Source organism: Aythya marila, assembly GCF_965140915.1.
Source record: "Aythya marila genome assembly, chromosome: 27".
In the NCBI taxonomy this organism is placed as follows: domain Eukaryota; kingdom Metazoa; phylum Chordata; class Aves; order Anseriformes; family Anatidae; genus Aythya; species Aythya marila.
This window is the reverse complement of record NC_139068.1, coordinates 3,451,143-3,478,130: the sequence shown is the minus strand read 5'-3', so window position 1 is coordinate 3,478,130 and position 26,988 is coordinate 3,451,143. Positions and strand designations below refer to the sequence as shown.

Here is a 26,988-nt window from a genome sequence, read left to right as displayed (position 1 = left end):
TAAAAGCCTTTCATGCATAAGCAAACAAAGGTTTCCTCAAAACTGACATCAGATTTTCCACGTAATTGCCTGTTACTAGGCCATTTTTAACAATGTGCCTCTCATGTTTCTGCTGGTGGCCATGGATTTGCAGGTTCACAGAATCACTGGTTCAACTTGGCAGAGAAGTTGCATGTACTCCTAAAGAATGGTTGGGCCATTCTCTTTTTGTCTCTCTTAAGAGACAGAAGCCCACGACCTTATCGCAAAGTAACTCTGTGGATCAATCCCAGTCATGCACTAGCTAACATGACATTTAGAACGAAGAGGAAAACTGTATATTCTCTACTGGCATGGAATCTGCTCTCGTTATTTGTTTAAATGAGATGACTTTAAAGATCAAAGCACCAGGTCTGAAAACATCTGGCTAGTCTGGAACCAAACAAGCTGTGAAATAAATCCCTCAGTTTCTAGGCTGAGTATTTCAGTTGCATGCAGTTAAAGGCACACTGATCTCTTACGTAAAGATCTGTAGGTAAGGACTATGTTCTACATCTCCTGTTTGGTAAGAAATGGGGGCTTGGTCCCATGTCACTAGTCAGTTCTCCAGGTTCCACTTAGGTGTGGGCCCATCCATGTGACTTATGAGGAAAGGCAGTATTCAGACAGAATGGCAGTCGTAGAACTAAATTCATACACTAAGTGATGTAAAATGGTATGAACATAATCTTTTAACCAGAGAACACAGAAACCAGGTCCGAACATGTAAAATGGAAAATCATTTAAATGCTTCTCAAGCATTTACATCAAGAATTTCTCCTGCTCTACTTATTTTGCAAAAGACCTGGGATTTTACGACCAGAGAAAGCGGAAGGTGTTTTCACTTAATCTCTAAACAATATGCTAAGAGAATGTGAATGTGTACTGCAAGCTACAGCCACTTTCCCACCTCTCTTACTTTGTTACCTACCAGGCGAGACTTCACTCTCTTTGGAAGCTCTTCCTCCAAGGTATAAATATCACCACGCTTTACCATTAGCTGGGAACCATCTTCAAACTCAACCTGCAGGGTAGGCAGAAGATCAAATAAGAACATTTGGCCTCTAGATTTACAGTACCTGAACAGTTCATTCCCAGATTACACCAAGCATAGGCCCTTCAGTCCCATGGGAATACCAAGGAAGCATCAGAAGCCAGTTCTGTCCCACTTTTGCCCTCCCTCACAGTCAGAGCACTAGAGATTTCCACTGGTTTTTAAATTCTACTCCTGAAAAAAACAGCTTTTCACTTATAATAAAAGGCAGCCCTGTATTCAGGCCAATATGAAGATGAAGAATTTCTTTCATCTTAAACAAATAATTTTTTACACGTCATGAGGAAACAACCCCAGCTACTAAAACACATTTATATTTTAACAAGCAGAAATAATCAGCCAGGTACAAGGAATGGTGGTAAGTCCTCACGTCAAATCTTTTTCACTAAGCACTGATTACATCATGAATTATGCATCGGTTGTTACAGGAATGTTTATTCATGAAAACGTGCATATAGAAATGTTAAAACTATTAACAAATATTACGAGATTCTCGTTTCCTTTGCTTAAGACTTATTACTTTTCTGGATAATGCAGAAAGACACAACACGGTTAACAGGGGATGGCAGGTTCAGACTGGACACATTCAGAGGCAAGCAATCATCTGTTCTCTGAACTCCTCCCGTGCTGCCCAGGTCTTACTACTCATCAGTTACTCCAGGCCTGCGATGCCTGCTGTGGTCCCTTAACCGAGCAGCATACATCAGCTGTAATAACTACGCAGGCAGGAGAACAGCCTTTGACAGATGAGCTCTGCTGAGCCCTACTGAGGTGGTTTAAGGTGCTACTAGTCCCATTTACTCTCCGGTTTTACAGATTACCGCCAGCATAGCGGAGTCAGAAGGGAAAACAAATGGACAAGTTTTAGAGCCAAGCCACAAGCAGGTCTGCCATTTCCACCCCCTGTGCTCGATCTCCTGCAGAAAGGTAGAACTGGCAATGCAGGGCAGCAGCATCACAAACCGTCACAAACAGTAAGGCTGGATTTTGTTTATTAAAGCTCCAAATTACTGATAAGGCTTGAGGCCTGTTCTGAACACATATTAGTTTACGTTAAAAGTCGTTTGGACTATTTTTTTATTTTTATTTATTTTAAATATACACAACTAATCTTAGCACACAAAGCACAGGCTTAGATATGGGAACTGGAAAGCGACTGCAAAATAAAGCAAGATGAAAATGCTGAAGCTAATCCATGCAGTCTTCCTACGAACACGCTTATTTCATAACAAAAACCCCATCTCTGTGTTGTTAAATATAATCCTATTAGACAATAGAGATGCACAGTAACTACTGAAAATAAGCATCTATATAAGGAACCAATGGTGAAAGCTATTCAGGCTATTTTCCCCATGGAGAAGAGCTCTACCTATAGGTAACTGCATGATCAGAAAAACCCAGACTCCTCATGCATATTTTTCTGTCATCTGTCACTATCAGTGGAATAGCCTATTTCAAATTTTTTTACCTTTGAGAAATTGATGACAATTTCCCATACTGTGATTAAGCTGAAAAGCATGCATAAAAATAGATCTTTATGGAACTACATATTGTACTTATTCATAACCAGGGTCACCTCAGATCACATCTTCTCTGAAGCATTTACTTTCCATTATGCACATGAAGAAGACCGTTAACTGACGAGGTGGACTATTGTGCTCTTTGCACACAGATATGAAACACTCTGTGTGCAGTAAGGATAGAAACCAGAACCCAATTTCTAACAAATGCAAGATTTGGGACTTCCTTTGCCTTTTACAATTGTCTAGGGGCATCAACCTCTTTAAAATAACAATTATATTCCAGCGTGTATTTTTCAAAAGGATGTGCACAAAGCACACTTTCCTTTATAAATCACTGTAATTTTCAGCTTCTTGGTAACATTTAAAACAGATTTAATCCAATGAACACACTGCATCTCATAAAACCTTCTGTGCTGAAATACTAATGCTGTGTTATCAGGTTAAATCTTCCTTTACTTCTAGAGCCTTCCAGAAACAAAAATCCTCTATGTACAAGACTAAAAGACAAAAAAAAAATGGCTGCTGTTTTTCTCTATTTAAAAACGGAGGTGGTGAGAGTGCATGAGACTATTATTCCCACATGCTGCTACTGCTCTGTAAAGTACCTTCCCATGGCCAGAGGTTTATTTCCCCCCTTGAAGTAGTCTCCTGACCCATAATTTCCCTTATTTTCCCTTGAATTGTCAAGGAAAGTTTTAATTATGTAAATACTGGCTCACGGGGAACTGTAGGTCATGAGCTCAGTTAGCACGAGCCATCAGATAGCCATCAGAGAGTAGTAGGAACAGGTCACTTTTGACCTGAGTCAGATCTGCGCTGTTTTTCAGTATTCCACTAACGAATCTGAGACATCAGCCATTAAACTCTTTTCTCAAAATGGAGGTGAATGGCTTCTCCTCCATCTGCCCTCTGTTATGGGAAAGTTCCTGTGTAGAAGCTTCCTAATAGTCGTGAACACTCAGGGAACAATTGCTATGGGTCAAGGAGAAGGAACAGCTTCTAGAGACCAACGTGTCTTTAAGTGTTGCCTCTTCATCCAAATAAAGAGCAAAGACATTTACTTTCAAGAGGATAGCTACTGCATGCTAAGCAATCTTGTACTGACTTTAACAAGTCCTTTTGGTTTACTAATGCTTTTTTCATTCTCTTCAGCTGTAAAAAACTGCACAACTATAATCAAGAACTTGTGCATCTTTCCCACAATAAGAAAAATGGCAAATCTATTTTACATGTTAAGAGCAGTTTGATGTACGTCTAGCCATGCAGCCATATTCTGCCACAGAATACCTTTACCCCGATCCTATTTTAACACTACATTTCTCTTTAGACTACCAGCAGTATTAATTTCAGAAGGCAAATTCTCTCTTCAGGACCAGAGCAAACATTCAACATTAGTGGCCTATACAATAGGGGTAACAATCAGAGATGTTGATATGAAGTACATGGATACTCTTCCATGCTTACCTGATAAATCTGACTGATCTGGGCTGCAATAAACTTGGCCTTATAGACGATTCCATCTGTCCACTGCAGCTGAACCATCTCACCCTCTGGAGGGGGTCCCATTTGGATGCAGTCTCTGCTCTGAGGACAGACAGGCAAAGAGGTCAGAGAGCCAACAGAGACAAAACTCAACAAGTAGTTGAAGAGGTGTGTTAAAAAACACTGCTTGTGGAAGTTCCTATATAATGCTGTAATTATGCATAAGTTACTAGACTTGTGATTAATTGCAGTAATCTCAAACAAACCATTAAACACTGAAAGAACAGAAATAAGCACTTGCACCTCCTTCTGGTGACAGTACTCAGTTCTAGAAAATTTCTCGTTACAAATCCCAAAACATCAAATTGCCTATGCCACAAAAACCAAATGGGGTGACCTGCTCTGTTTCACATGGTGAATCAACAGCACAATCAGGAAGAGAACGCATGAGTTGACAAGTCAGGCTTTTCTATACATTCCCTCTATTAAGTGCATTTCCTATTTTGAACCAGAAGTGCTTGCAACCTGCTTCCCCCATGAATCACACTTGTCAGTTGAAAAAGGAGAGATTATTCAACCACAAAACAAATAGGATGCGACTTAAAACAAACACTGCGTTCTGTTAAGTTATAGCAATATCACATTTTTGTAAAGGAACAAAAAAAATGAAATGAGATAATGTCACAAACAGGAAGGATGGTAGTGAAGAACAGTATGAGCTTTTCTATGCAAGTAGCAACTTTACTTTTTTTTTTTTTTTTTTTTAAACTATTTTGTTGTTCCACCCCACAGCGTACAGAAGGAATGCATACGTTTCACTTTGTACTCGTTTATAATGGTAATAGTCTCCATAGTGAGCTGCTTACAATAATGCTTTCTGGGTAAACGTTGTCACTGTATGAACCATCATCAAAGTTTACTTCATAGAAAGTCTGCGTTGTCGTGCCAATCACTTTACATCTGTAGTAGAGTCCATTCCGGTTCTTTGTGATCACAGTCTGTCCAAGGGTAACTTCCCTTCGAAATGGAATCTGTGTTGAAGAGAAAAGGGAGAAATTGGCAGTCAGAAAAGCTGAGTTAAAAATACAGGTGCAGAGACACTGTCCTATAAAAACTGCAGAAATTAAAAAAAAGATTTAAAAACATCCAACAAACTTACATTCTGGTTAGCTGCTTTGTGTTTGAAGCAAGTGATGGACACGACGTAGGGCCAGTCATCCGGCTCCATGGGTACGCCAGCCGCGTGCGCACAGGTCACGTGGAAGGAAGTGGAGCAGTGCTCATAGGAACACTGGATGCAGGCACCAGACACTTTCTTCATCCGCTTCCGACAGTACACGCATTTCTGAAACACAAGTTAGCATTATGCAGACAGTCCACAGCAGCTTTAATGCAACATATTGGCATCCTGGTAACAGACAGGGTCAAAAACTTCTTATTAGTGGCTACAGCGCAGAAGCTACAGCCAAAAATGTTGATGTTTCATGCTATGACGTCAAATCTAACTCTGCCAGAATTGCCTGTCCAGCTCTATACACTTGCCTGGAGTCACCTGTAAGCCAAGTTAGTACCCGCTGTAGTTTCTTATCATTCCCACAACCACATCTACCAGTAATTCAGCCCTCCAGAACCATACTGGATGGTGAAGCAGAATAAAATGCAATGTGAGACTATGCTCACAGGAGGACTGTAAGAAAGGAGGACCTAACAGGCATGCACGTCAGTATTATTAAAGAACTGCTTATTAATACTCATCCTACTTAGATATATAAAATATACCTATCTTATTTCAAACTGCAGCTAGGCCATCGCAGACACTGCAGAAAAATAATGTTTAATTTTTGGAAAGAACAGAACAGAGGATAACTGTGTAATAGTTTGTCCTATTATGTTTAATGGAACATTTTTTCTATCAGATCTAATAGAATATCATTTCATGTACTGGAACAATGGTAGGGTTTTCTGTTGCCGTTTGTTTTTTTTTACATACAAACATACCAATTGTAAGTGTTTTATTACTATCCATGTCAGATTACTGGAGATAACTCAGAAGAAATTAAAACATTGTACCAAACATCAGAATTACAAAGGGAAAAAAATGTATGTAACCTTTTAGCTTTTTAAAATCATTTTCTGCAAAGCAGATCTGCTTATTAGACCTATCTAATTAGACAGCATTTAGACGAGACAGGTAAGCGACTTAAGGCATGCGACTGCCTTAAAAAGAAATCTAAAAAAGATTGGAAGCAGCCATTAAGTGTCAGTGGGAAACAAGATACATCTCCTCCTTAACAGCACCAAATTCTTGTTTAAAGCTTCTCAGAAATACATGAGATTAGATTTTGGTAATCCCAATCTAAAGAAATTTAAGTTGGACGCTTAGAAATATTTCCAGGCAACTATTTGGAAACACCGTTATTAGGCTTTTAACATCTTAAGTCTACAGGATCTGTCACTGATCGATGAAAGCTCCTTTACCTTAGCCGAGACTTCTTAGACAAGGCAAATCAAGGAAAATTTAATATCACACATGAGATGAACATGCATTTTACTTGTTAGAATGAATTGCACTACTTAAAACAGCTCGTATAAATAAAATCCTGAGAGATATTATATGCCTGTGAATCCAACTATACAGCCACGTAATTTATTTATTACAGAGAAATAATTTCCATACACAAGGAGGAACAGAAGAAAGCAATAATTTTTAGTGCCCATTTCCAGATGACTGTCTCCAAAGCACATTACTCTGGCTTGCTCCAAACACTGCCCCCCAAGTTTGATTGACGGCCTCCCTCCCAACCCATCCGCCCACCTTAATATAAATGTCCTATAAACATATTCTGATATTACGCATAACAGTCTTTCTCTCTGCAGTGTCTGATATTAAACAGGGCCTTTCTTTCCCTCTTTAAATCTTCACAGCTTCTCGTTTACCTCACTTCCATTAAAGCAGCGCTCCAAGTATGCAACATATCAGAACTCATGACCCCAACTGTAAGGTCCTTATGAATTGCTACATCCCATGGGATCAGCATTGTAATGTGAGCTTCCTGAGGACACACAATAAGCCTGTGCAAACCCCAGAAGTACAAATTCACTCTGCTCCTAGATCTGGGCTAACTGAGAAGTGTATCCTCAAAAATGTTAAGAGTAATACCGCATATAAACAATCCCACGCACACAAAATAAGAATTGCCAAATTTCAACGTTGTATTTGTGTTATCGTAGTCCATGGGGCCTAGCTAAGAGCCCCACTGCGCTACAACCCATTGCCAAGGCAAATAAAAGACCACTCCTTCTCCAAAGACTATTTCTCTTTTCCTTCAAAGCAAAACATACAAAAGAAAGGCAGATACCTTCTTCCTTCTTTCTCTGCAAGCTAACCCCTCCCCGACTGGGACCTATCCCCCAAGTATATGAAATAAGTCAGATTCACTTCCTGTGAATTAAATTAAGTCAGTACGTTTACACCGAAGATTAATTTGGCCTTTTTACTGAAACTAACAAAAGCCAGGAAATTCAAAGTCAGGGCCTTAGTGTTGCCAGAATGTGTTTTTTTCGTATTTAATAAGCTATGCCTTTATCACGCTGTAAACCACGTTCAAAAGCCAGATAAGCACCCCAGCAAAGTGCACAGCAGGAACACAGCACTGAAAGCAAGTCAATAGCAATGAGATCTCATTATTAATCTGTCAATACCTAATTCTCTCGCCAGCAGGGACAACTGCTGATATGCAGTGTGCTCAATACTGCCTCTCACGGGAGTATTAACCCTGAAGTATCAGGAATCTGCCTTTATTGATGCAAACAGGTTTCTTCCAAGCCAGAAGGATTAGCATGCATCTAATGACACCCCGATGGTAGACAGATTCCTTACGGCAGGCAAAAGAGCTACAGAAGTGGAATCTTGAGAGCAAATATGATCACAGGATAAAGAAAAACGAGGGCTACAGTAAGACTGAAATGTAGAAGATGGTGAAAGGAGTGAAAATGTTGAAGATCTGGAAGTGTGGGAGATGTGATGAGCAGAAGCACCAGCGCTAGGTACTACAGTGAAGCAGCACATGCAAGATTGAAGACATTTCCTCGGGGAGAGGAGATGTGAGAAGGTCTAAAGCACAGGAGAAAAATCTTCAGAATAAATGCACACCGGAGAGTTGGGTCATAGCTGAGAGTAAGAAATGGGCTGTCTCCTGCTTGATGAACACCGCAATTCATTTACTCCACTGAGGAATGACAGCTAATTATTCCAAATTTCCGCGTCATAAATAATTTACGCACACAGGCCCATAATACACCATTAATCAGGAAGCATGCAAGCTGCATTCCTTGAATGATGCAATACCCACAAACGAACTCAGGAGTCTGGGATGAAAAAGGGAGGCCTGGTGTGGGCTTGAAGAACAGAAGATACTCTTTAAACAAGGCACTGCAATTCCTTGACGCATCAGCCCTACCACAGTAACTTAAAAAAATAAAATAAAACCAAAAAAATAATCACAGGTAATTCTTATCTATTCACTTCAACAACTCACAACCTTCGTATAATTTCTACTATCCTTTTCCATCTTTTTCAGCATGAAGGGCCACCTCTCAAATTTTATCTACCACTGCATCAACTCCACCAATGGCAAATCATCAGATCCACAACCTTTTAGTCCCCTTCACTTCCTCTTCCTAAATATATCTGCAAATCTTCACCCCTGCAAAAAAAAGCAACAAAGCAAAAGAAAAAAACACAAACCTGCCACAAAAAAAAAAACAACCCTGACATCCCCCCTCAGTATCCTCCCCTGACTCCCTTGTGTGCTCCACAAATTATCTGCAAAATCCTTACTATTAAGAAAACTCTCCCCAATGGCTCATGTTTCCCCACACATGCTCACCCAGTTTAAATTTCCTCTGTACTCCACACACTACCCCAATGCTGCCTGTAGAAGCACCGCTGCCTTTCAAGTTTTAGCTCCAGATAGTTTATTCGCTTACTTTCCTGCGCCAAATGACACTCAACATCACGTTATATGTGGTGGCAACACCAACAAACTGTTTTCAACAGACATTGACAGTGCATGCATACATACTGTAAAGGCACTTCTAAATATGACCAGCAGAGCTGAATGAATTTTATAATTATTAATTAGCCTACAAGCCTACTAGACTCTGTGAGTTGAAGTGCTTCTTATCAAAATGCTCTACCTTCCCTCAGATATGAAGAAAGCACAAGGTGTAAATGGAATACAAAGCTGAAGAGATCAACAAAACTACGAAGCTTTAATTCAGGAACAGAAGACGTGTATGTAGCAGGTCTGCGTAGAGGCTTCGGATGGAATAGCCAATGTCGCAGAACAGATTGAAGCAACAAAGTTTTAGTTTAGCTTAGCCAGTACATTAATACTGCCCTGGCTCTATACAATTGTAAGGTAGCCACAGAAGAGTTAAAGAATTAAGTCATAATGTTTCCTTGTGAGGCTCCATTAAGCAATACAAGTAAGTCTTGTGTAAAAGGATTTTCAGTTCATTGTTACAAGTGCTGGTAATGAAGAGGATGCATGCTGGAAATGTCAGATGATCCATAAAGACCCAGTGCTGTAAGATTTATCACTCTCACATCACACCGCTCCATCACTCCACCTGAATAATGAATGCTTTTTACATTCACATTTGTGTACAAAACCCATTTGCACAACAGAGAAATAACTCTGGAAGCAGACAGAGATTCTTCCTAATCTCTCACCCAGCCCTGCCTGGGCTGCCTGCACTAAATAGCTGCACAGTTAACAAATACATCAGTCCTAACCAATACATCACTGCTAACTTCACCTTCCCCCATACCACACTCTCAACTGTCATCCAACTGATCTCTGCATAAAAAAAGCAGCAAAAGCACAATTTATTTCGCAATAACGCACTATAGCGATGGAGCATTAACTAACATGAAGATTAATTGCTCTGAGCTAATGAATCATCCATTACTAATCCCTCAGATGAGGTTATTTGCAGCTAAGTAACAAGTTGTAGCTGGACTTTTTATTAAGGTCTTTGCAGAGCCTCGCCTTGCAGTCACGGTCACAAAGATGTATTAATTTCTACAATAAATTTCTTGATGGACAAAGAGAAATACTTTAAGGAAAGTCGAATCTAATTAGAGATGAACAGGTCAGCATGTCAGCTTCTTTCTAGTTACTATCTCCCGTCACACTCCTGCCATGCGGTAGGTTTCAGGTAGGTTAGCCCCAAATGTGGAGTGGGCAAATACCTCAGGCTCTGCCTAGGGTAAGATAAGAGCACACTCCTAGGGAGTAAAGACAGATCAAGTAATCACAACTCTTTTGTATGTCAAGGCACTGAGAGAGCACCTCAAGAAGCCAAGCAAACAATACAGCTTCCTTGGCATTTGTGAGAAATAACTGTGAACACAAAAATCAAAAGAAACCTACCAGTTTCCATCTCTGCTCTGGAATAGCGCTGATATCCACAGGATGACGCTCTATTACATTGAGAAAACGGGCCTCAGGGACAGCAATAGCACAGATTATATGGATCCACCTGGAAAAAAAAAGATTGGGAGAAAACAGAGTATACTATTATTTGAATTAAACACTCAAGAGGGCAGTTAACATTTCTCTGACTCCATCACCTACAGTACCAAGGCATGTTTATGGTGGTTGGCAGCCTTAGCAATGTTACCAACCGATTCGTTAATCACGGTCACACAAGGTAAAGGTCTCTGGAAAAACAAGGCTCAACCTTCTTATGCACTTGATGGTGCATGACACTAAACATTTTCTGAAAAGACTTTTCACTGAGAATGAACCAAATTTAAGAATGCTCACACCCAAGTAAGCCTGATGTTTTCAACATGGTCTAGAGTGTAAGATGGTAGTTATTCAAACTCACCCTGCTAATTTAGTGAATAGCAGTTACCTTCGTAACGCCAAAACTTGTTGTTACAATGGGCATTGAGACCAAACTCGCAAAACTAGAGGATGAGGTACAATATAAAAGGACAAAAATATTTAAAAACATTACTTACCGCCCATCAGTGGTCATCTGAAGAGCTCCTCCCCTGAGATTACACAGGCAACATTCCTGTAGTAACAAAACCACTTCAGAGAGGACTGACAAGGTCTGCCAGACCTTTCACAAAAAGCTGACTACATCTGCAATGCAAACCGTATCCTCCCACCACCCAGCTCTGTGGAGGTATGTAATCAACCCACACAGTCAGTTTTCTTTCATCTCCAGAAGAGTAGATGCTTACCGCTGCCCATGCGTTGGCAGAGCACCGTGAGCAAGACCAGCTTTCATTCACCAAATCTGGACGTATTCCATAACAGCCTGAAAGAAATGAATTTATACCCAGAGTTATGCTAATATTTCTGTAGTACTGAGTTATCGACTGTTCAATTCACGAGGGAAAGGACAGTCTCAAATTACTGAATTAAACTTAAAAGAAGTTATTCATAAAGCGCTGCGATTGCCACAATAACTCGATTTATAAAAATCATCCACTTAACCACACAAACATTTTGTCAAAAAAAGTCAATAATATAGATTCACAGCTGTCTCCTGTATCTGAAGTCTCTTTTCATCACACAGCAAACCAAGGAAGCAGATTCAACCCAACCCTAGAAAACGGGCAGGGGTGGTGAATCTTAAACTGATCTGAAAGAGAGACAGACACCTTTAACTGAAGTACTTCTGGAGCTCAGAATGGGGAAGAATAGGCTGGAATTTAATCACTGATTTCTTGCTTCAAGTCTACAGGCATCTTTACAATGGGATCTGAGGAAGAAATAGACTGACTGAACCCCCAATTCTCCTTTAACAACGACCCTAAAGGAACAAGAAAAATATGCTCTTTTGATGGATTTTGTCAACACTCTAAAAACCTAGAAATCTTTGCAAAAGCTTTCTTCTCTGTTTGTCCTTGTTGTTGTCATAACCTATCACAGCTGGGTGAGGGCACTTCTCAGGAACAAGTAGGTTGCCAACTGGTTTTACAGCATGCTGCCAGATAAACCCAAGTACAACTGAGCCCTGCAATCCTGTAATAAAGCAAATGGATTCTCTGCAGCAAAGTCAAAGGGATATCACAGTTTTGCTGTACAAACAGTGACAAGGAAACAAGAAGACACTCAAGACCACATCAGAATAGAATGCAGAGAGTAAATCCCATTCACAGGGTAAGGCACAGCTAAATCAAAAATCTGAATTTCTCTGCACCCTTTCTGAGACTGCGGATTAACATCAGTGTGCCCGCATCACTCTCTCCCTAAATCAGTTTGGCCACTGAAACCACTTTGATAGACTAGTGTATTGAAGACGTATGGATGTAGAAGACAGCATCACTGTTCTGATTGCTAGAGAGACCACAGTCTGGGAAGAAAGAAAAGTCTTTATCCCCACACTTGTTCCTTATCACATGCTCTTATTAGCCAGAAGTGACCATAATCACAGACACAGTATGGAAATAGAAGTTGTACTTTAGTTCTCCACAAGAGACAGCCAAGCTGAGCTGCATGGTGACATGTGGACTATAAAATTGGAACAACAAAAGTAATTCCAGCTGATGCAAGTCAAATAAGATTTCCCATCTGTCAAGATGAAACAGCTGAACAGTAATTTGTCACATCTCCTGGTACAAGTGCAAATGTTAACTAGATGTCATACAATCTACAACGAAGGTACACTCTACAAGGATTAATCAGATCTTCTTTTAGACATAACTACCAGGGAAACAAACAGACATATGTTCCTTTTTGTTAATCAAGTGCCAATCCTACAAATAGCAACACAGGCACTAATAAAAATATATCTCAGCAACTACTCTATCTCTGATGTACACAAGAACAAGACAACCTAACCAACCTTACCTTACCCAAGGCCGATATAGGAACAAGCAAAAAGAGTGCAATGAGCTTTGTGATTTCTGCTTTAGTGCAAAAAATAAAAGACAACAAAATGAGGGATCTTTTATGTGAGGCATAGAAGAATTGGCCAACAAAACAAACAGTAAAAAGTGCATTTGTGTACATTTTAAGAACAGTTACTGCCAAGATGACCTCGAATACACACACATACTAGTACCAGAAAAGGAAGGAGCGGGAGTGACAGGAATAGCAAGCATGCCTAGGAGGTATTCACATATAGGTGACACAAATACAAACTTGAGAGTTTCTGAATATCCAAAACAGTTTGGTGAAGAAGGAAACACTCACTAGCATGAACCTGCAGGCAGCATTTGGCACAGGATATCAAGGGACTGGTTCCATCTTCTCCAATATAGGAATTTGAAGGAAGGGGCTCTGTGTTTTCTCCACTTGAGGTAAAGCACATCTCTGGGATCAGAGGCTTGGTCTTTTGTCCGCACTTAGAAAGGTGGACAAAGGAGGTGGTCTCCCCTGCAGAGACTGGGGCAGCTTCCTTATCCACCTGTAAAGACTTAGAGAGAAAATTGCATCGTAAGAATCTCCTCTTCCCCGGTCACAGCTTTAACCTTAAAGTCAAAGCACTTCCCCTGCAAAAAAAGTCATCCCCTCCTGTCATCCAACACCTGACCCCATGCAGAACAAATAAGGAACTTTAGGATGTAACTTCTCATGCACACCTCCACCCCCACCCTTTTGCTCCTCTCCCTTCCTTAGGCCTGCATTTGGATTCATAATTTATTTTGAAAGCTGAAGGAAATATTAGAATAACAAGAAGTTTTCCCTGTTTTTCTTCTGTAAAAATCTCAATTCCTAAATTGCAGCTAAAAATACCAAGGGGGAAAAATATATTAATAAAAGTAAGACGTCCTTCTCCTCCCCACGACACTCCCATCCTTTTGGCATTCTTCCCTATTCTTTCTGCAACAATTTCTCCAAAAGAACATTTCAAGGTTTCTGGTAGCAGAGCTGAGTTAAAAACAAAGGATTAAAACAGCCCAGCTATAGCCAGTTTTCCTCACAACCATTATACAACCAATCAGCAATCCTGAATACACATTTTATTTTTGGTCTGTATAATAAATTAAGAGATTTATAATTGGAGAATGAGGTGGGTTCTGCTTTTTTCAGAAAAAGCTTCCAGCACATACATATGAATACACTGCATGTATTCCTATCGGATACATATAGCCAGATTTGGCTCTACAAGCATGCAAAAATGACTCAATACACAACTGGACAAATAAATAATTCACCTGATAAATTTTGCCTTTCAGCTCATAACATAACCCAAAGCGTATTAGTAGTTTCTAAAGAATGATGTATATGCTTGTTGAGTACATTCTCATTTTGCTGCTTGTTTGCATATATTCAAAAGTCCAGGCACAGATCTAAACAAGAGTGATCACAGCCCAACATGGCACTGCTTTGCTGCATGAAATACTGTTTGCAGTGCAAACCCATGTACATGTGATTTAAATAATTAAAGCTGAGAAAGCCAGGACAGATAAAAAAGGCTAGACCCACTGCCTCTGCCAAATCCAAACGCGCTTCTCTGACACAAATTTGTATGAGACTTCCCATTTTATTACAGAGGTCTGCATCGTAACTTGCACAGTAGCTACCATTTAGTACCCAGCACTGATGCATCCACCAGAGAAGATTTGGAAATTACCTGGTTATATGGGTAGAAGAGGGTACAGACAGCACAGTATGGCTCACTCAGTGCAGCAGCTGCATTGAATTTTCGTTCAGCTGGGAAATTATGTGCTTTATTCTTCCACTGAAGGGAAAGTAAAGATTTCAAAGCCTCTGGGTCGCTCATATCTTCCTCCCCAGAAAATGGAAACGTTTCTAGAAAAAAAAAAATCCCCAAATGATGGACAGGCTTTAGGACAGGCAAAATGTAGTGGCAAGGTAGGGTTAAACAGCTTATGTTTCAACAACACCACTTGAATAATTAAGAACAGTCAACCCATCCATGGTACTTCACACGTGTCTCAAATACTTCTTTAAGTGGATACAATCTCCACTTAATTGGTAGGACAGATAAGGTGGAGACACCAATGACCTGATGAAATCATCCATGAGGAAGAAGAAGAAAGAGGATCTGTATTTATTGCCCTCCTAACTCTCCACTTCCCTAGCCCTAGAAACCTACAGCATCCTTTTAATGAGGCCAAGTTCAAGAAACATGATGCAAGTGCAAGGAAATCCCCCTCTCCTTTCCCCAGCTGGGAGCTGTGCTCTAACAGCCATGCATGCGGTACGTGCTGCCTTGGTGAGGCTAACCCCCTTCTCCCAGCTGTCAGCAGCAAGGCCATTTCAACCTTCACAAAGCGCCTCCTGTACCTGGTTCTGCAAACACCAATGCTGCCCAGGAGATGCACACGGTTCAAGTTTTCCTTTTACTTTTCTGCAGCTGCTTCACAGCAACTTCCACCGGGCGCACACCGCTAAGCCTTCAATTCACATTCATCACCACCTTTCCTTCTGCCAGAGCTCTGATCGGTACTGCTTGTGCTAATTAGCTTGCTAATTCTTTGTTTTTACAAAACCTTTAAAAGGCCCTTGGTATTTTACGATTAAACCACCACCGAATCCATTCGTGCCAGTCTGGGGGTCCAAGTTTCTTACCGGTCATTATTAAGGAGTTTTGAGTCACTACAAGTGTTAAAGAAATTTGCCATGCAAGCCTAAGTGTAAACAGCTCAAAGCATCACCCATCTGCAAAGCACCCAAAAGACCAGCTTTGGCCAGGGGAACTCAAAACATCTTGGTGGAGCATCATCCCCAGAGCCCAGCACATCAAACAACATTGCTCACTGCTAATTACTGGAAATCCGCAGTTAATGCTCTCCTCTCAAAAAATCTAAGCCTCTTCTCTATTCCTACCTCCCCTTCTTGTATTTTCAAATTCTTATGCTGCTGAAAAAGATAGGAGGAACTTTCAGGAAAACACTTACAGCTAAGTTTACATCTGAGATTTTGAATGCTCCTTCCAAGTAATTTGAGACGTATTTGTCAGACAACGTGGGAAATTTGGTTGTTTGATCAATCCTTTTTTGGGATTATAAACAGTGTTTGTCTTTGTCACTCTAACATGATGATTCCTTTCTAAAATATCTTTGCTTTCTCACTGCAGTTTTATGTTGGACTAAAACTGGTATCCATGGGCTGACAAGAACTGCTAATAGCTCAGCCTTTTCCACAAAACTGCACAGCATTCTGGTAAAAGGGGAAACAAAAAGGAACAGCCTTGCCAGTGGCTGAGTGAGGCGTCCCTTCCTAGTGGAAGATAATGTTTGCACCATGCACTGACTGCCAGTTCAGGCAGCATCAGCACACAGCTGGCTCTCTAACAGAACGGATTTACAAGGAGGTGTTTTAACAGTGGTTATTTCAGCTAAACACGCTTACCAGTCCACATCTCGTATAGGGTACAGCTGAAATTAAAAAGATCAGTGACCCTGGGTATGCAGATTGATACTACCACGATGGATTTTCAAAGCACAGCTCAACAGTCACCTCTTAAAGAAATCAAGCACCTTTAAGGAATTTTTGAGACGTGAGCCAAAACCAAACCATGTGTTTCTCCAACTTTTAATCAAAGCGTATCAGGAGACAGGGAAGGATTTATGATACCAGTGAAATCAATGAAAGCTGATTGGAAACCAGCATCATAATCCATATTGACAGGGGAAGAGTAAAAAGGAAATGACTCTTGTATGTGATCATCACCTTCATTCATCCCAGGATGGATTCCAGGTGAGCCACAGTATTCATGATGGCTCCTGTGTCTCCAAAGCAACTTACACACAGGGAGAAAAGGTTTGCAGTTTGTCTCAATTGAATGTTAGTGTAGAATATTGCGTTCCCTTAATTTATATGCTCACTTTTCCTCACTGCAGCCTCCAGATCATCCTTATACATTAGCCCTGAAAAAGCACGGAGTGCAGAGAGCTGCTTCTATTCCCTTGCGGGGAAGAGAAGAATTTGTTTGATCAGATTTTGCCCAGCAGTGCTGTAAATCAGTCCCCAAGAAATGCCAGCTCTCACAGAAGCGGCTCCTGAGTCAGCCAGCTAAGTCCCCATACACCATCCAACAAGTCAAAACAGTGAAAGGAATCTGTCTAATGAGGATCCTTCAGCACAGAGTTTGTTGCAAGGTACACCAAAACAAGATAACTAACTAGACTCAACTGCTTTTCTACACTTCGCTCCACATTACACATATGCAGGATATCAAATGCATCATCCTCAGCAAGGAGATGGAGGTACGTATGTACAGCATACCCTACTGCCACAGCAGGTTTCTTTAAAATGTGTTCTCTGTCTTGTGTCCTTCTGAATGTAAAGCTTTAAGTTCCTTGAAAGCTAGGACTGGCACCTGCACCTTCAAGCACCTGTGTGAAAAATCTTACTATGGAGTTTCTGTATTCTGAATATTTTATAATGTAGGCAAGACCCAGAAGTGGTAAATTATACCACACTACAACACAAGTGAGAAGTAAGAGCCCTTTTTATTTTTTTCCCCTCCTTTTGCCCAGATACTATGGAATTTACAGTGACTGGAATTGTGGGAAAAGAAAAATCAGTGTACAGTCAAGCACTGAGAGACTTTCTAATTCTCATTTCTGGATCTGTTATGAAACGTTGGACCCCAACATTGACATCAATCAAAAAAAATAACAAAAAAGTTAGAATTTACCATCCCTATACACATAACAGCAGACCTTATATCCACCTCCCTCTGAAGAGATCTCATATGAATGAAATAGCTAAGAAGAAGCTTTAACTTTGGTATTTACTATGAACTCTTACCTCCCTTTGCTCAAAATGTTGCCTCATTCTGCAACCAGCAAAGTATTTTTCTTGATAGAAAACAGAATGGAAGGTGAGAAGGGACTCCTCCTACAGATGTATTTGCTTCTAGCCAGGTTATCAGAACGGGAACATGCTGCATTTTCTACCATTTTTTAAGTATAACGCAAAAACTTTCAAGCCATCCAATTTTGTTAATCAGCTTTAGCAATTTTTCCACGTTAGACAAGACACACAAAGCAGTCTCCATGCTAGTGCAGCACTCACCCTCATCACTCGAGGTCTCCTGTTTAACGACTGACAACGGGGAGCGGGTTGGGGGTTTGCCCAGTGGATGACGACGACTTTTCTTTATCTCCATCTTCATTTTTGAAAAAGCAGCGGTCTGTAACAAACCAGAACGAGCTAGATGGGAACCCCAAAATCTACTGGCAAGCAAAGGAGACTACAAGACAACAGAAGTAGAATACTTGTCATAAAGAATTGCTGAATTTACATAGCCAACTTTTCATTGCCTTTTGGCTGAATCAATAAAGCCTCCCAAGCCAATTAGTGTAGTAGATAAAGCCAATTCTGTCTCCTAAGATGTCAGGTACAGGTAAACTGCAATGTTTTCTTAAAGCCAGAACAGCTTCACAGCAGCTTCAAATCTGCCACTTCCATTGCCTTATGAGTAGTCTGGGTCTACCACACAAACAGCTAGAAAATCTACTATGAAAATTATGTGCAGGGCATATAGGATCAGAAACATTTTACTAGAGCATTACGGTGCATTTTATGACAAATGTATTTATAGTGTACTGTACCTACTGCCTTGCGCACCATCCAACACTGGAAATACCGCATACATACCAATCACAGTGGCTCACAGTCCTTTTTTGGTGAAAGGCACCGAACACATTACAGGTAAGCTACTTAGTACTAGATATCTAATACCTAGATGGTGCTAGGTATCTAATTTCTAGATATCTAGTCCTAGATATCTAATTTCTGAACATTTGCCTCATTCCTCTTTTGAAAACTGTCCTCAAGAAAGCACTCACCAAGGGAAAAAAGATGCCTGCAATAGATTATATGTCATGAACTGTATTGTCCATGAAAAAGTTATGTCTGCCAACTTTTCCAACTCTAGGTTCTCATTACGGAAAAGATCCGAAGGCAACACTACAGCAGGTCAATACCTGGAAGCATAAAGCACATGCTATCAGCTGGAGACGTCAGAAACAAGGCAGAAGAATTATCGAAATGCTGGTGCAATCCAAGTTCCCCTGGTGACTACTTGGTTTTCATCATTGTCTTGGAGCAGCTGCTCTGCAGCAGCCATTTACTTGCAGGGTCTTCCCCACCTAGCCTTTAGGTTGATCATTCCAGTAATTTCTATGTTTATTAATAGCAGGAAAAGCCATTCCCTATTTTATCTTTTGCAGACAATAACGAGTTTTATTAATGAGCTAGCATCAATACAACGACTTACTACAGACTGAAGCATGAGAAAATAATCTCTTCCTGTCCAAGCAATCCATGGCCCACCACCATGGCACTATTGCACTAGAGGCTCGGGCAAAAGTTAGGACTCCTGTACTCAGCTCGTTGCTCAAATCAGCAAATCTTACAGTCACTTCCTCAGTCACGCATACCTGCAGATCACTGACCTCTGTAGCAATCTCTGTATTTCCTGCTTCCGTGTTCTCCTCCTCCTTCACAGGGATTTCCAAAGGGACCGTCTGTTCCCGCCAGCCTGGACTTTTTTGTGTCGCAAACTGCTCGAACGCCTGCTGGCAGGACATGCGCTCCTTGTCAAACACCACCTTTTTGGTCCGTGGAACCACATAAAGCATGGGAATGATAGGCCGGGGCTTAAAGTCATCTTCCTCAACCGGCGTCTCCGAGGGCTGGATTATGTTCAGGGGAGCCGGGGGCAAGCTTTTTTCTGCTGTGGACGACGTGGGTACTGCTGCAGGTACTGGTGGCCGTGCTGCTGGTGCCTCTTCCTCTGCCAGCTGCTGCTGCGGTGCCGGTGGCAGGGGTGGCTGCTGCTGCTGAGGCTGCGGTGCTTGCAGATGGTGCTGGTGTTGATGGAAAAGGTGCTTCTTCTTCCTCTCACCTTTTACTTTCGGAGGACGGGCCTTTACTTTGCAGTCACCTGTTTCAAGAAATAGGCAACAATCAGCTTCACATGTCAAGATTGTTGGGCATTTGATTTTTCAACCTCTCTGGGCAACCTGTGTCGGTGTTCAGTCGAGAAGAATTGAACAAAGACACCCAAATCGTTATTATTGAAGATTTCTACTGTAAGGCCTTTAAAAACAACACCTTTAAAGCATGAATCAAATACAGCATTGAACTACGTCTACTACAGGCACTGTGCCAGTACTGGTTACTGAGATATCCTTTCCTAACACTTGCTCCATTTGTCCTTGCTTCTACCTGCTTACCACCTCTCACGAAGACTCCTCCCCACCTATCTCTGCAATACAACTCTTTTAAAGGATCCACACAGTCTAATTTTACAGCAGTAATTAAAATTCCTACTGGCCCTTGTGTGAGTGTCTTTAGGTCAGGACTGGAGACGCGCTCAGAGCTTGCCGTAATCCATTTAAAGTGATGTATGTTCCCTTTGCCCAGCTCTTCCCCCACTTCATGAATAAAGTTATCAGTTCACTGAAAGGAAAGTAAATAATAGATGCTCCACAGACAAACGCCAGTGCTCCATTTGTTTCATAAGAGATTGTTTTTTACCTGCAGATGCTACGACGAGATGACTTGACTGCAAAAGACCATTTCCCCACTAACGGGATGAGGATGAGGGCTGATGACAACAAAAGACTTCTCATCACATCAGCCTATTCACCCTAAAAATGAAGCTTTACTGATCCCACCCCATTCAGGTTCCTCCATTAAGGACTATACTAGGCTGCCATTCAAATCTAGTAAACAGAAAATCAGGGAAGCCATCGCACACTAACGCAGCATTTGCAAGAGGGAAGGGTTTGAAAATAGAAGGTGAATAATCCCACAGTAAGACGAAGTGCCAAAATCCCTGCTGAAACCTTCTAGTGGATACCTGAGGCTGGACATTTCCCACAAGTCTGGTCTGATGACTTTATTTACATCATTAAAAAAAAAAAAAAAAGCAACAAGTCCATCCCAAATAGTATTCTTGTACTCGTGCAGGCAGTCTCTCAGATAAACTGGTTTGTTCCATCACAGAGAGAGGAATATTGAATTTCCTTAGAGAAACAAACATATTGAATGAAAGTCAAATTGGATTTTTCCCCAGTTGCACAAAACCAGATCATATTTACTCCCTATACGCTCAACAAACTCTCTACCCAACAACAAAACAAATGCCATTCACCAGCTTTATTGACTTCTAAATGGGTAATTGGACAGCAGCTGCCATGCAGAACTTTGTTTAAAAGTTCCTCCATTACGATGAACAAACTAGTTTGCAAGTGAATCCATAAAAATCACAAGACAAGAGAAAAGTGAAGTAAAATTCAAAGGCCTGATCTGGCTTATCATGAATACTTCTAGAAAGTAAAAGGATCTTTATGGACAAATCAATAGGGTAGGCTAGCAGAGGAATCCTTATCAGCTGCTCTTCCACAGAAAGAGAAAGGCACAGGTAGCAGAGCTAGTAACACGTGGAAAACAGGAGCATAATGATGTTAAAACTCACTTGTCTGAAGGACTTTGAAATACTACACTGAGCTCACTGAAGTCACAGGTATCCGATACCTCTGAGGGGAAGGGGTGTTGATGGGGAAATCAAACCACTTACAGCAGAGCTCGCACCGTACCGTCGAGCAATGAGATTATCAAAAGCTGCTATCAAGAGAATGGACTTCATCCGTTAGAACAATATCCCCTGGTATCGGGCAAAGGCAATTAGAGATGGACTATAGCATGAATAATTAAGCCATAACTTTAGTTAAATTATTTGTACTGTCAACAGCTCAAAAAGCAACCGTAAAAAAGACACATTAATCTAGCAGATGCACAAGCACAGAGGTAAGATGGGAGAAAGCAGGGGAATTTTTCCAGTACCTCCCTCTAATGCAGCACTCCATCCTTCTAGATGTTGTCTGTGTTTGTGCGTAGTTGCACTCAAGGGTTTTCTTCAATCCATGTGGGAGACTGCTGCAGATGAAGTAATCCTGAAGACTGTTCCATTGTTCCAAAGTTCCTCCTAAACACTGAGTTCATGTTCCCTTTCAACAACATTCCTTACTTCTAGAAACAGAATATTACCCTGAAGCAGTTCCTGCACACCTAACGCTTACATCTCATACGTCACCGGTGCTAACATGACTGATACAAGAGCAGAAAGCACAAGTGGTAGGAAAATGCCTTGTACGTGCTTCTAGGAATTGTGTCTGTTCAGCTGTTACCAGAACTGCATTGAGCACATTCCGTAAGTATGTATGTAGATGGACAAAGCAACTCCTAGCAATATGTTAAAAGGTTCTTTTTTTTTTCTCTCTGTGTGATTCTAGAAAAGTCCAGAAACAGTCTCCAGGAGAGAGTCCTGTGTTATGACCCTGTTTGGTGATAATCCTTCCATCGCACTGAACAGCCTCACCTCTCAATGACTTCACATTGCAAGATTAAGCCACATTGGAGAACCCAACCTTGGGACCCTGCCCCAAGTAAAATCCTCACAAAGCAAATGGTCATCTAAAAGGTCAGCTCTGTCTGCACTGGCTTGCTATTACGTGCAGGTAACAGCAGAAAAGTTTCCATTTCTGTTTTACTGGCACCTTGATCACAGCATTATTTCATGTCACTATGTACCTGGTTTACAATCACAACCCTCAGAGTATGTGTGCGAATGCCATTTAATGAAACATGCTAGAAAATTACACATGATGACTTTACAGCTTGGCATCTCGTTGCTGCTTTTCACATTAATAAAAAAAAAATTCTCCTGTGAGATGTACGGGTTTGTAGCCCAGCTCTGCGGGACTCTCACTACGCGCAGCACAGCAGATAACACCTGCTGACTCACAGGATGTATTTATGCTGCTTAGCACACCCAGGGATGAGCAGAGCTCAAAGACTCTCTTTTTTAATTTCAAGTCCCTTGACAACCTGCTAAGAATTCTAAATTCATTAATAGCAGCGTAATAAATTATGAATATAGCGCTGAGTCATAAAGACAAAAAGAAAACACTTTAAGGTATCTGGGTGAGAAATCCTGAAAACCTCCATTTATTAATATTCAGCTAGTCCAAATAACCAACACGAAGTGTTAAGACCTACTTTGAAACTACCAATGATTACTTTGAAATCTCATTCTTCTTCCTACTCAAGTTCATTATTTCGGGTATGAGTAGGAAATAAAAACAAATTAAAGTCAGAGCAAAAGAAAAAAGAAAGTTAAGGAGAGGAAAAAGCAAAATTGCCATATCAGGGCCATTCAAAAAGATGCTGTGTTCCATATGAAACTGTAATACGCTTGTGAGAGGTAACAGAGACAGTACAAAGCTGGACAGTAGAGAATTCAGTGGTATTGTATTGCTATATTGCATTAAGAAACTTGTATATTTGCTATATATTTGTACAGAACAGTCACACCCAGCACTAGACCTCTCAGAAATTGCAGTGCCAACAGTCCAGTTACAGTGACACCTTCTGCAACGGTCCTGAAAATGAGTTTGTCCCTCCTGTGCTAACAGTTAAAGAGCTCTTAACATGTAGCCTAAGTGTATGATTTAGAACCTACTCGACTAGAACAAAGTTTTTATTGTTTCTCCGTTATTCTAAGGATCTCAGATCTGTCCTTGTCACTTATCTCGTCTCTCAAGGGATATCAGCATTTTCAGGCTATTTATTACAAGTATTAACTATTAAACTTGTGTAAGAGCTAAAGGCATACAATTTAACACCCTGCTGCCACTTTCAAGCTAGGGCAACAGAAATTAACAATTCACAATGCACTACTCCTGCTCTGCATGACAATGATTTTCCAGCTCCTTATCTCCCATGAAAAAGGAAATCACACTGCCTAGCTAAGAGACCATGGAACCTAAAGACCAATTCTTTAGCCAGAGCTTCCACAAATTTCCTGTAAGATCATCATCAAGGGTCAAGAAGTAGTTTACAGCATCAGTTATCTCCATATGCAAAACAAATAATGGATACATAATGCATGAAAATGAATTTACTAGTGTTTAGGAAATGCTTGAGAATGCCTCCAAATGAGAAATAACCACTTATCCTTATGTTTTATGGGGGGAAAAAAAGGAAAAAAAAGAAAGCTTACTCCCAGCAAGAACTGCAACCCTTCATGCACAGCCAAGGAAAAAAAATATCACAAATAGAGCCTCCAGCAAGATGGCTCACATCAGGCTTTTGGACTAAACATACACATGAGGAACACGTTACACACAAAGCACAATATCCTCAGTTTTTGCAATAGGCCTTCAGTCCTATTTTGCCTTAAGTCATGGAGTATTCCAACCAACAGCTTCAAAGAATTTTACAGATGTTGTTTGCTACAGGAGGACAATAATATTAATAAAATATTATGTGCACTCTATAGATGTGCCAAAGAGCAGGGAAAGGTTAAATGCAACCTTATCCAACGTTGCACATAAATTGAGCCATGGATTTGTGGAAAGCAGTTGTCATATCAGCTTCTATTCCTATTTGCCTTCCCCTCAACAGTTTGAAACCTATGCTATTATGCACAAGAAATCAAAAAGGACTGGGAGTTGTCATGGACAGCTATTAGCTTCAGCCGTGCAAAGAAAGATGAAAACTTTCCCTCCTACAGCTTGACTTGAAGAAAACCAAACCTGCAACTTGTATCATGCAGCAGCTGTGGATCCCACACAACCTAAGGCTAACTTTACTCACAGTCTGTTAAGAAATGGGGAGGAAAGGAGAGAAAGGAGAAAAGATTAATTGCACAAAGGAGTGCACAAATCTTTTCAGACTAGGACACAAAACATATTTATTTGTTTCTTTATGAAATATTTAAAAATATTCCTCCTCTAAAATATATTTTTACAAACCTCTAATAGTTTTGGCAGAACTTTCAAGCTCTGCCAAGAAACCTATTTGGACTGAATCCTTAAACAGAAGGAAAAATCAATCGCTGTTGTAAATGATGGTGTGTTTCACTGAGCATAGATTTAATTCTGGGAAAACCTTCACTGATATTTCAACAGAAATAAACAAGAGCAGACAAGTTATTTACAAATGTGTTTTAGAGAGATAGCTTGCCCCAGTTCTTCGCTGAGGTGATCTGCTATCAGTGAGCAGGGCTCTCACCTTCTCCCTCAATCGCTTTGCTTCTCTCTTCTTCCTCTAGATCTGGCCCCCTTTTCAGTTCTTCTTTTACTTTCACATCTTCCAAGGCAGTTTCAATAGCCATGACGTCCCCAAGAGACTTCTGATCCTCTGTTTTATGTCTTCTGGGCTGACTTCTTTTTCTGTGAGACCTAGAAGTGTACAGAAGTGTGATTTGACATAAAAGAACAGCCTTCAATATATAAAACAATCACCAACTCTAAAAGCTGCATATGAAACAAAAGGAGCTTCTTTGGAGAGAAAACACAAGGTAGCTAACAATAGCTGCAGGGCAAAACAGATATCTGAAAGGAAACAGATGAACCTTGCATAACACAACATTTAAGATCCATTCACAGCAGCCATTAATTGTTCTGGTTCCTTAAAGAGCTTTTCCCACCCTAATACAAGCTCATGAGATGCAGTTAAAATCATTTTAATTGTATTTTAAATCCATTTTGCTCGTATTTCAAAAAACAGATGAAAAGATGTTATAAATCTTTCTTTCATCTTCGCTTTCCATTCCATCATTTCTTTTCATTCTCTACGTGCTTCCTTTTGGAAAACCGCTGGAAGTCTGCAAGCATCATCTTCCAGCTCTCAAACACTACCCCAGCACAGCCACTTTCTCAAAACACCAAATAGTGAATGCTTATAGCATAAGCAATAGGCAGTCTATGATTTCAGCAGTATAATTCACAGAGTCCAAGGCCTATGAAGAAGCCCAGCTAAAAAAAGTGCATGTTAACATGTTCAGACTAATACTAACAGCTAATAGTAAGAGTGTCCTCTCTTAAGAGTCAATGTCACTACGACAAAAAGATCACAGCAGCCACAATGTGAAGGCAAATGCAAAATCAGATGCCAGGAAAATGCCTTTTGGTTGGGCCGCTACCAGGAGCCAAGCACCCACACTGCCACTCACTCCCCAGCAGGGCAGGAGGAGAAAATATGAAGAACAAAAGCAAGAAAACTGTTTAGGTTTTTCTGTCCAGATACAGACAATTTAATAGGTGAAAGAAAAAGGAAATTGAGAGAGCGAAGAAAAGAAAAAAAAGGCAAAAGAAATCACTTACCACCTCCTACTTGCAGGCTAATGCCTAGCCAGTCACTGGCAACTATACCCCCCCCACTCTTCTTCTTCCTCCACCCCAGTTTTTACTGCTGAGCATGACACTGCATGCCATGGAGTATTACCCCTTTGGCCAGTTTGGGCCAGCCGTCTTGGCCTCTGCCTCTCCCAGCCTGTTCACCAGCCAGGGGCAGAGTGGGAAAAGCCTTGATGCTGCACAGGCACTGCTCAGCAAAAGCCAGAACAGTGGTGCTATCAGCATTGTTCTAGCCACATGTCCAAAACATGGCCTCGTTCGGGCTGCTAGGAAGAAAGTTAACTCCATCCCAGCCAGACCCAGCCCAGGCTTCTCCTTAAAGGATTTGCCAAACAGCTCCCTTCAGTGTGGGGTGCAAGCCTATCGAGCTCCGTTTTTCAGAAGAGACTAATTCAGAAACCTGCATTTTTTACACTATAATTTTTTTTAGCATGCAGAGATTTTTTATTTTTTATTTTTTGAAACCAGGATCTTCCATATGGCCTCCCTGTTGCAGGCCCTTGCATCTACCATCATGTAAGAAACTAAACCACGCTGACAGTGCATTCCCTTCCATCAGCCCAAAACTCTAGAAAAGCTGCAATTCAGCTTCACATCCCCAGCAACTCAGTTGCTAATTAGATTTGGAGTACTACAAAGTTGAGAGTCCTTAATCAGGCAACCAACAAAGGAAGGGAAAAGAAATCAACCTGAGATGAATGATTAATAGAAAGGAAAGTTGATCCATATGCACAGGAATTTATAAT

The 26,988-nt window shown here is 40.8% G+C and overlaps 1 protein-coding gene across 3 annotated transcripts in view; it reads right to left on the bottom strand.

Annotated features, from left to right (window-relative positions):
• KDM4B (lysine demethylase 4B) overlaps window positions 1–26,988 on the bottom strand; it is a 90,544-nt gene that overhangs the window by 3,436 nt on the left and 60,120 nt on the right. For 2 of the 3 annotated variants that reach the window (XM_082779888.1, XM_082779890.1), the window contains 12 exons: window positions 25,116–25,285; window positions 19,472–19,977; window positions 18,102–18,219; window positions 14,686–14,864; window positions 13,302–13,524; window positions 11,342–11,418; window positions 11,114–11,169; window positions 10,518–10,626; window positions 5,237–5,422; window positions 4,944–5,108; window positions 4,060–4,179; window positions 950–1,042 (listed from right to left, as the gene is read on the bottom strand). In XM_082779888.1, coding sequence (XP_082636014.1) covers window positions 950–1,042; window positions 4,060–4,179; window positions 4,944–5,108; window positions 5,237–5,422; window positions 10,518–10,626; window positions 11,114–11,169; window positions 11,342–11,418; window positions 13,302–13,524; window positions 14,686–14,864; window positions 18,102–18,219; window positions 19,472–19,977; window positions 25,116–25,285 — 2,002 coding nt within the window. The remainder of the gene's footprint in view (window positions 1–949; window positions 1,043–4,059; window positions 4,180–4,943; window positions 5,109–5,236; window positions 5,423–10,517; window positions 10,627–11,113; window positions 11,170–11,341; window positions 11,419–13,301; window positions 13,525–14,685; window positions 14,865–18,101; window positions 18,220–19,471; window positions 19,978–25,115; window positions 25,286–26,988) is intronic. The other variant, XM_082779889.1, reaches the window with a different exon arrangement.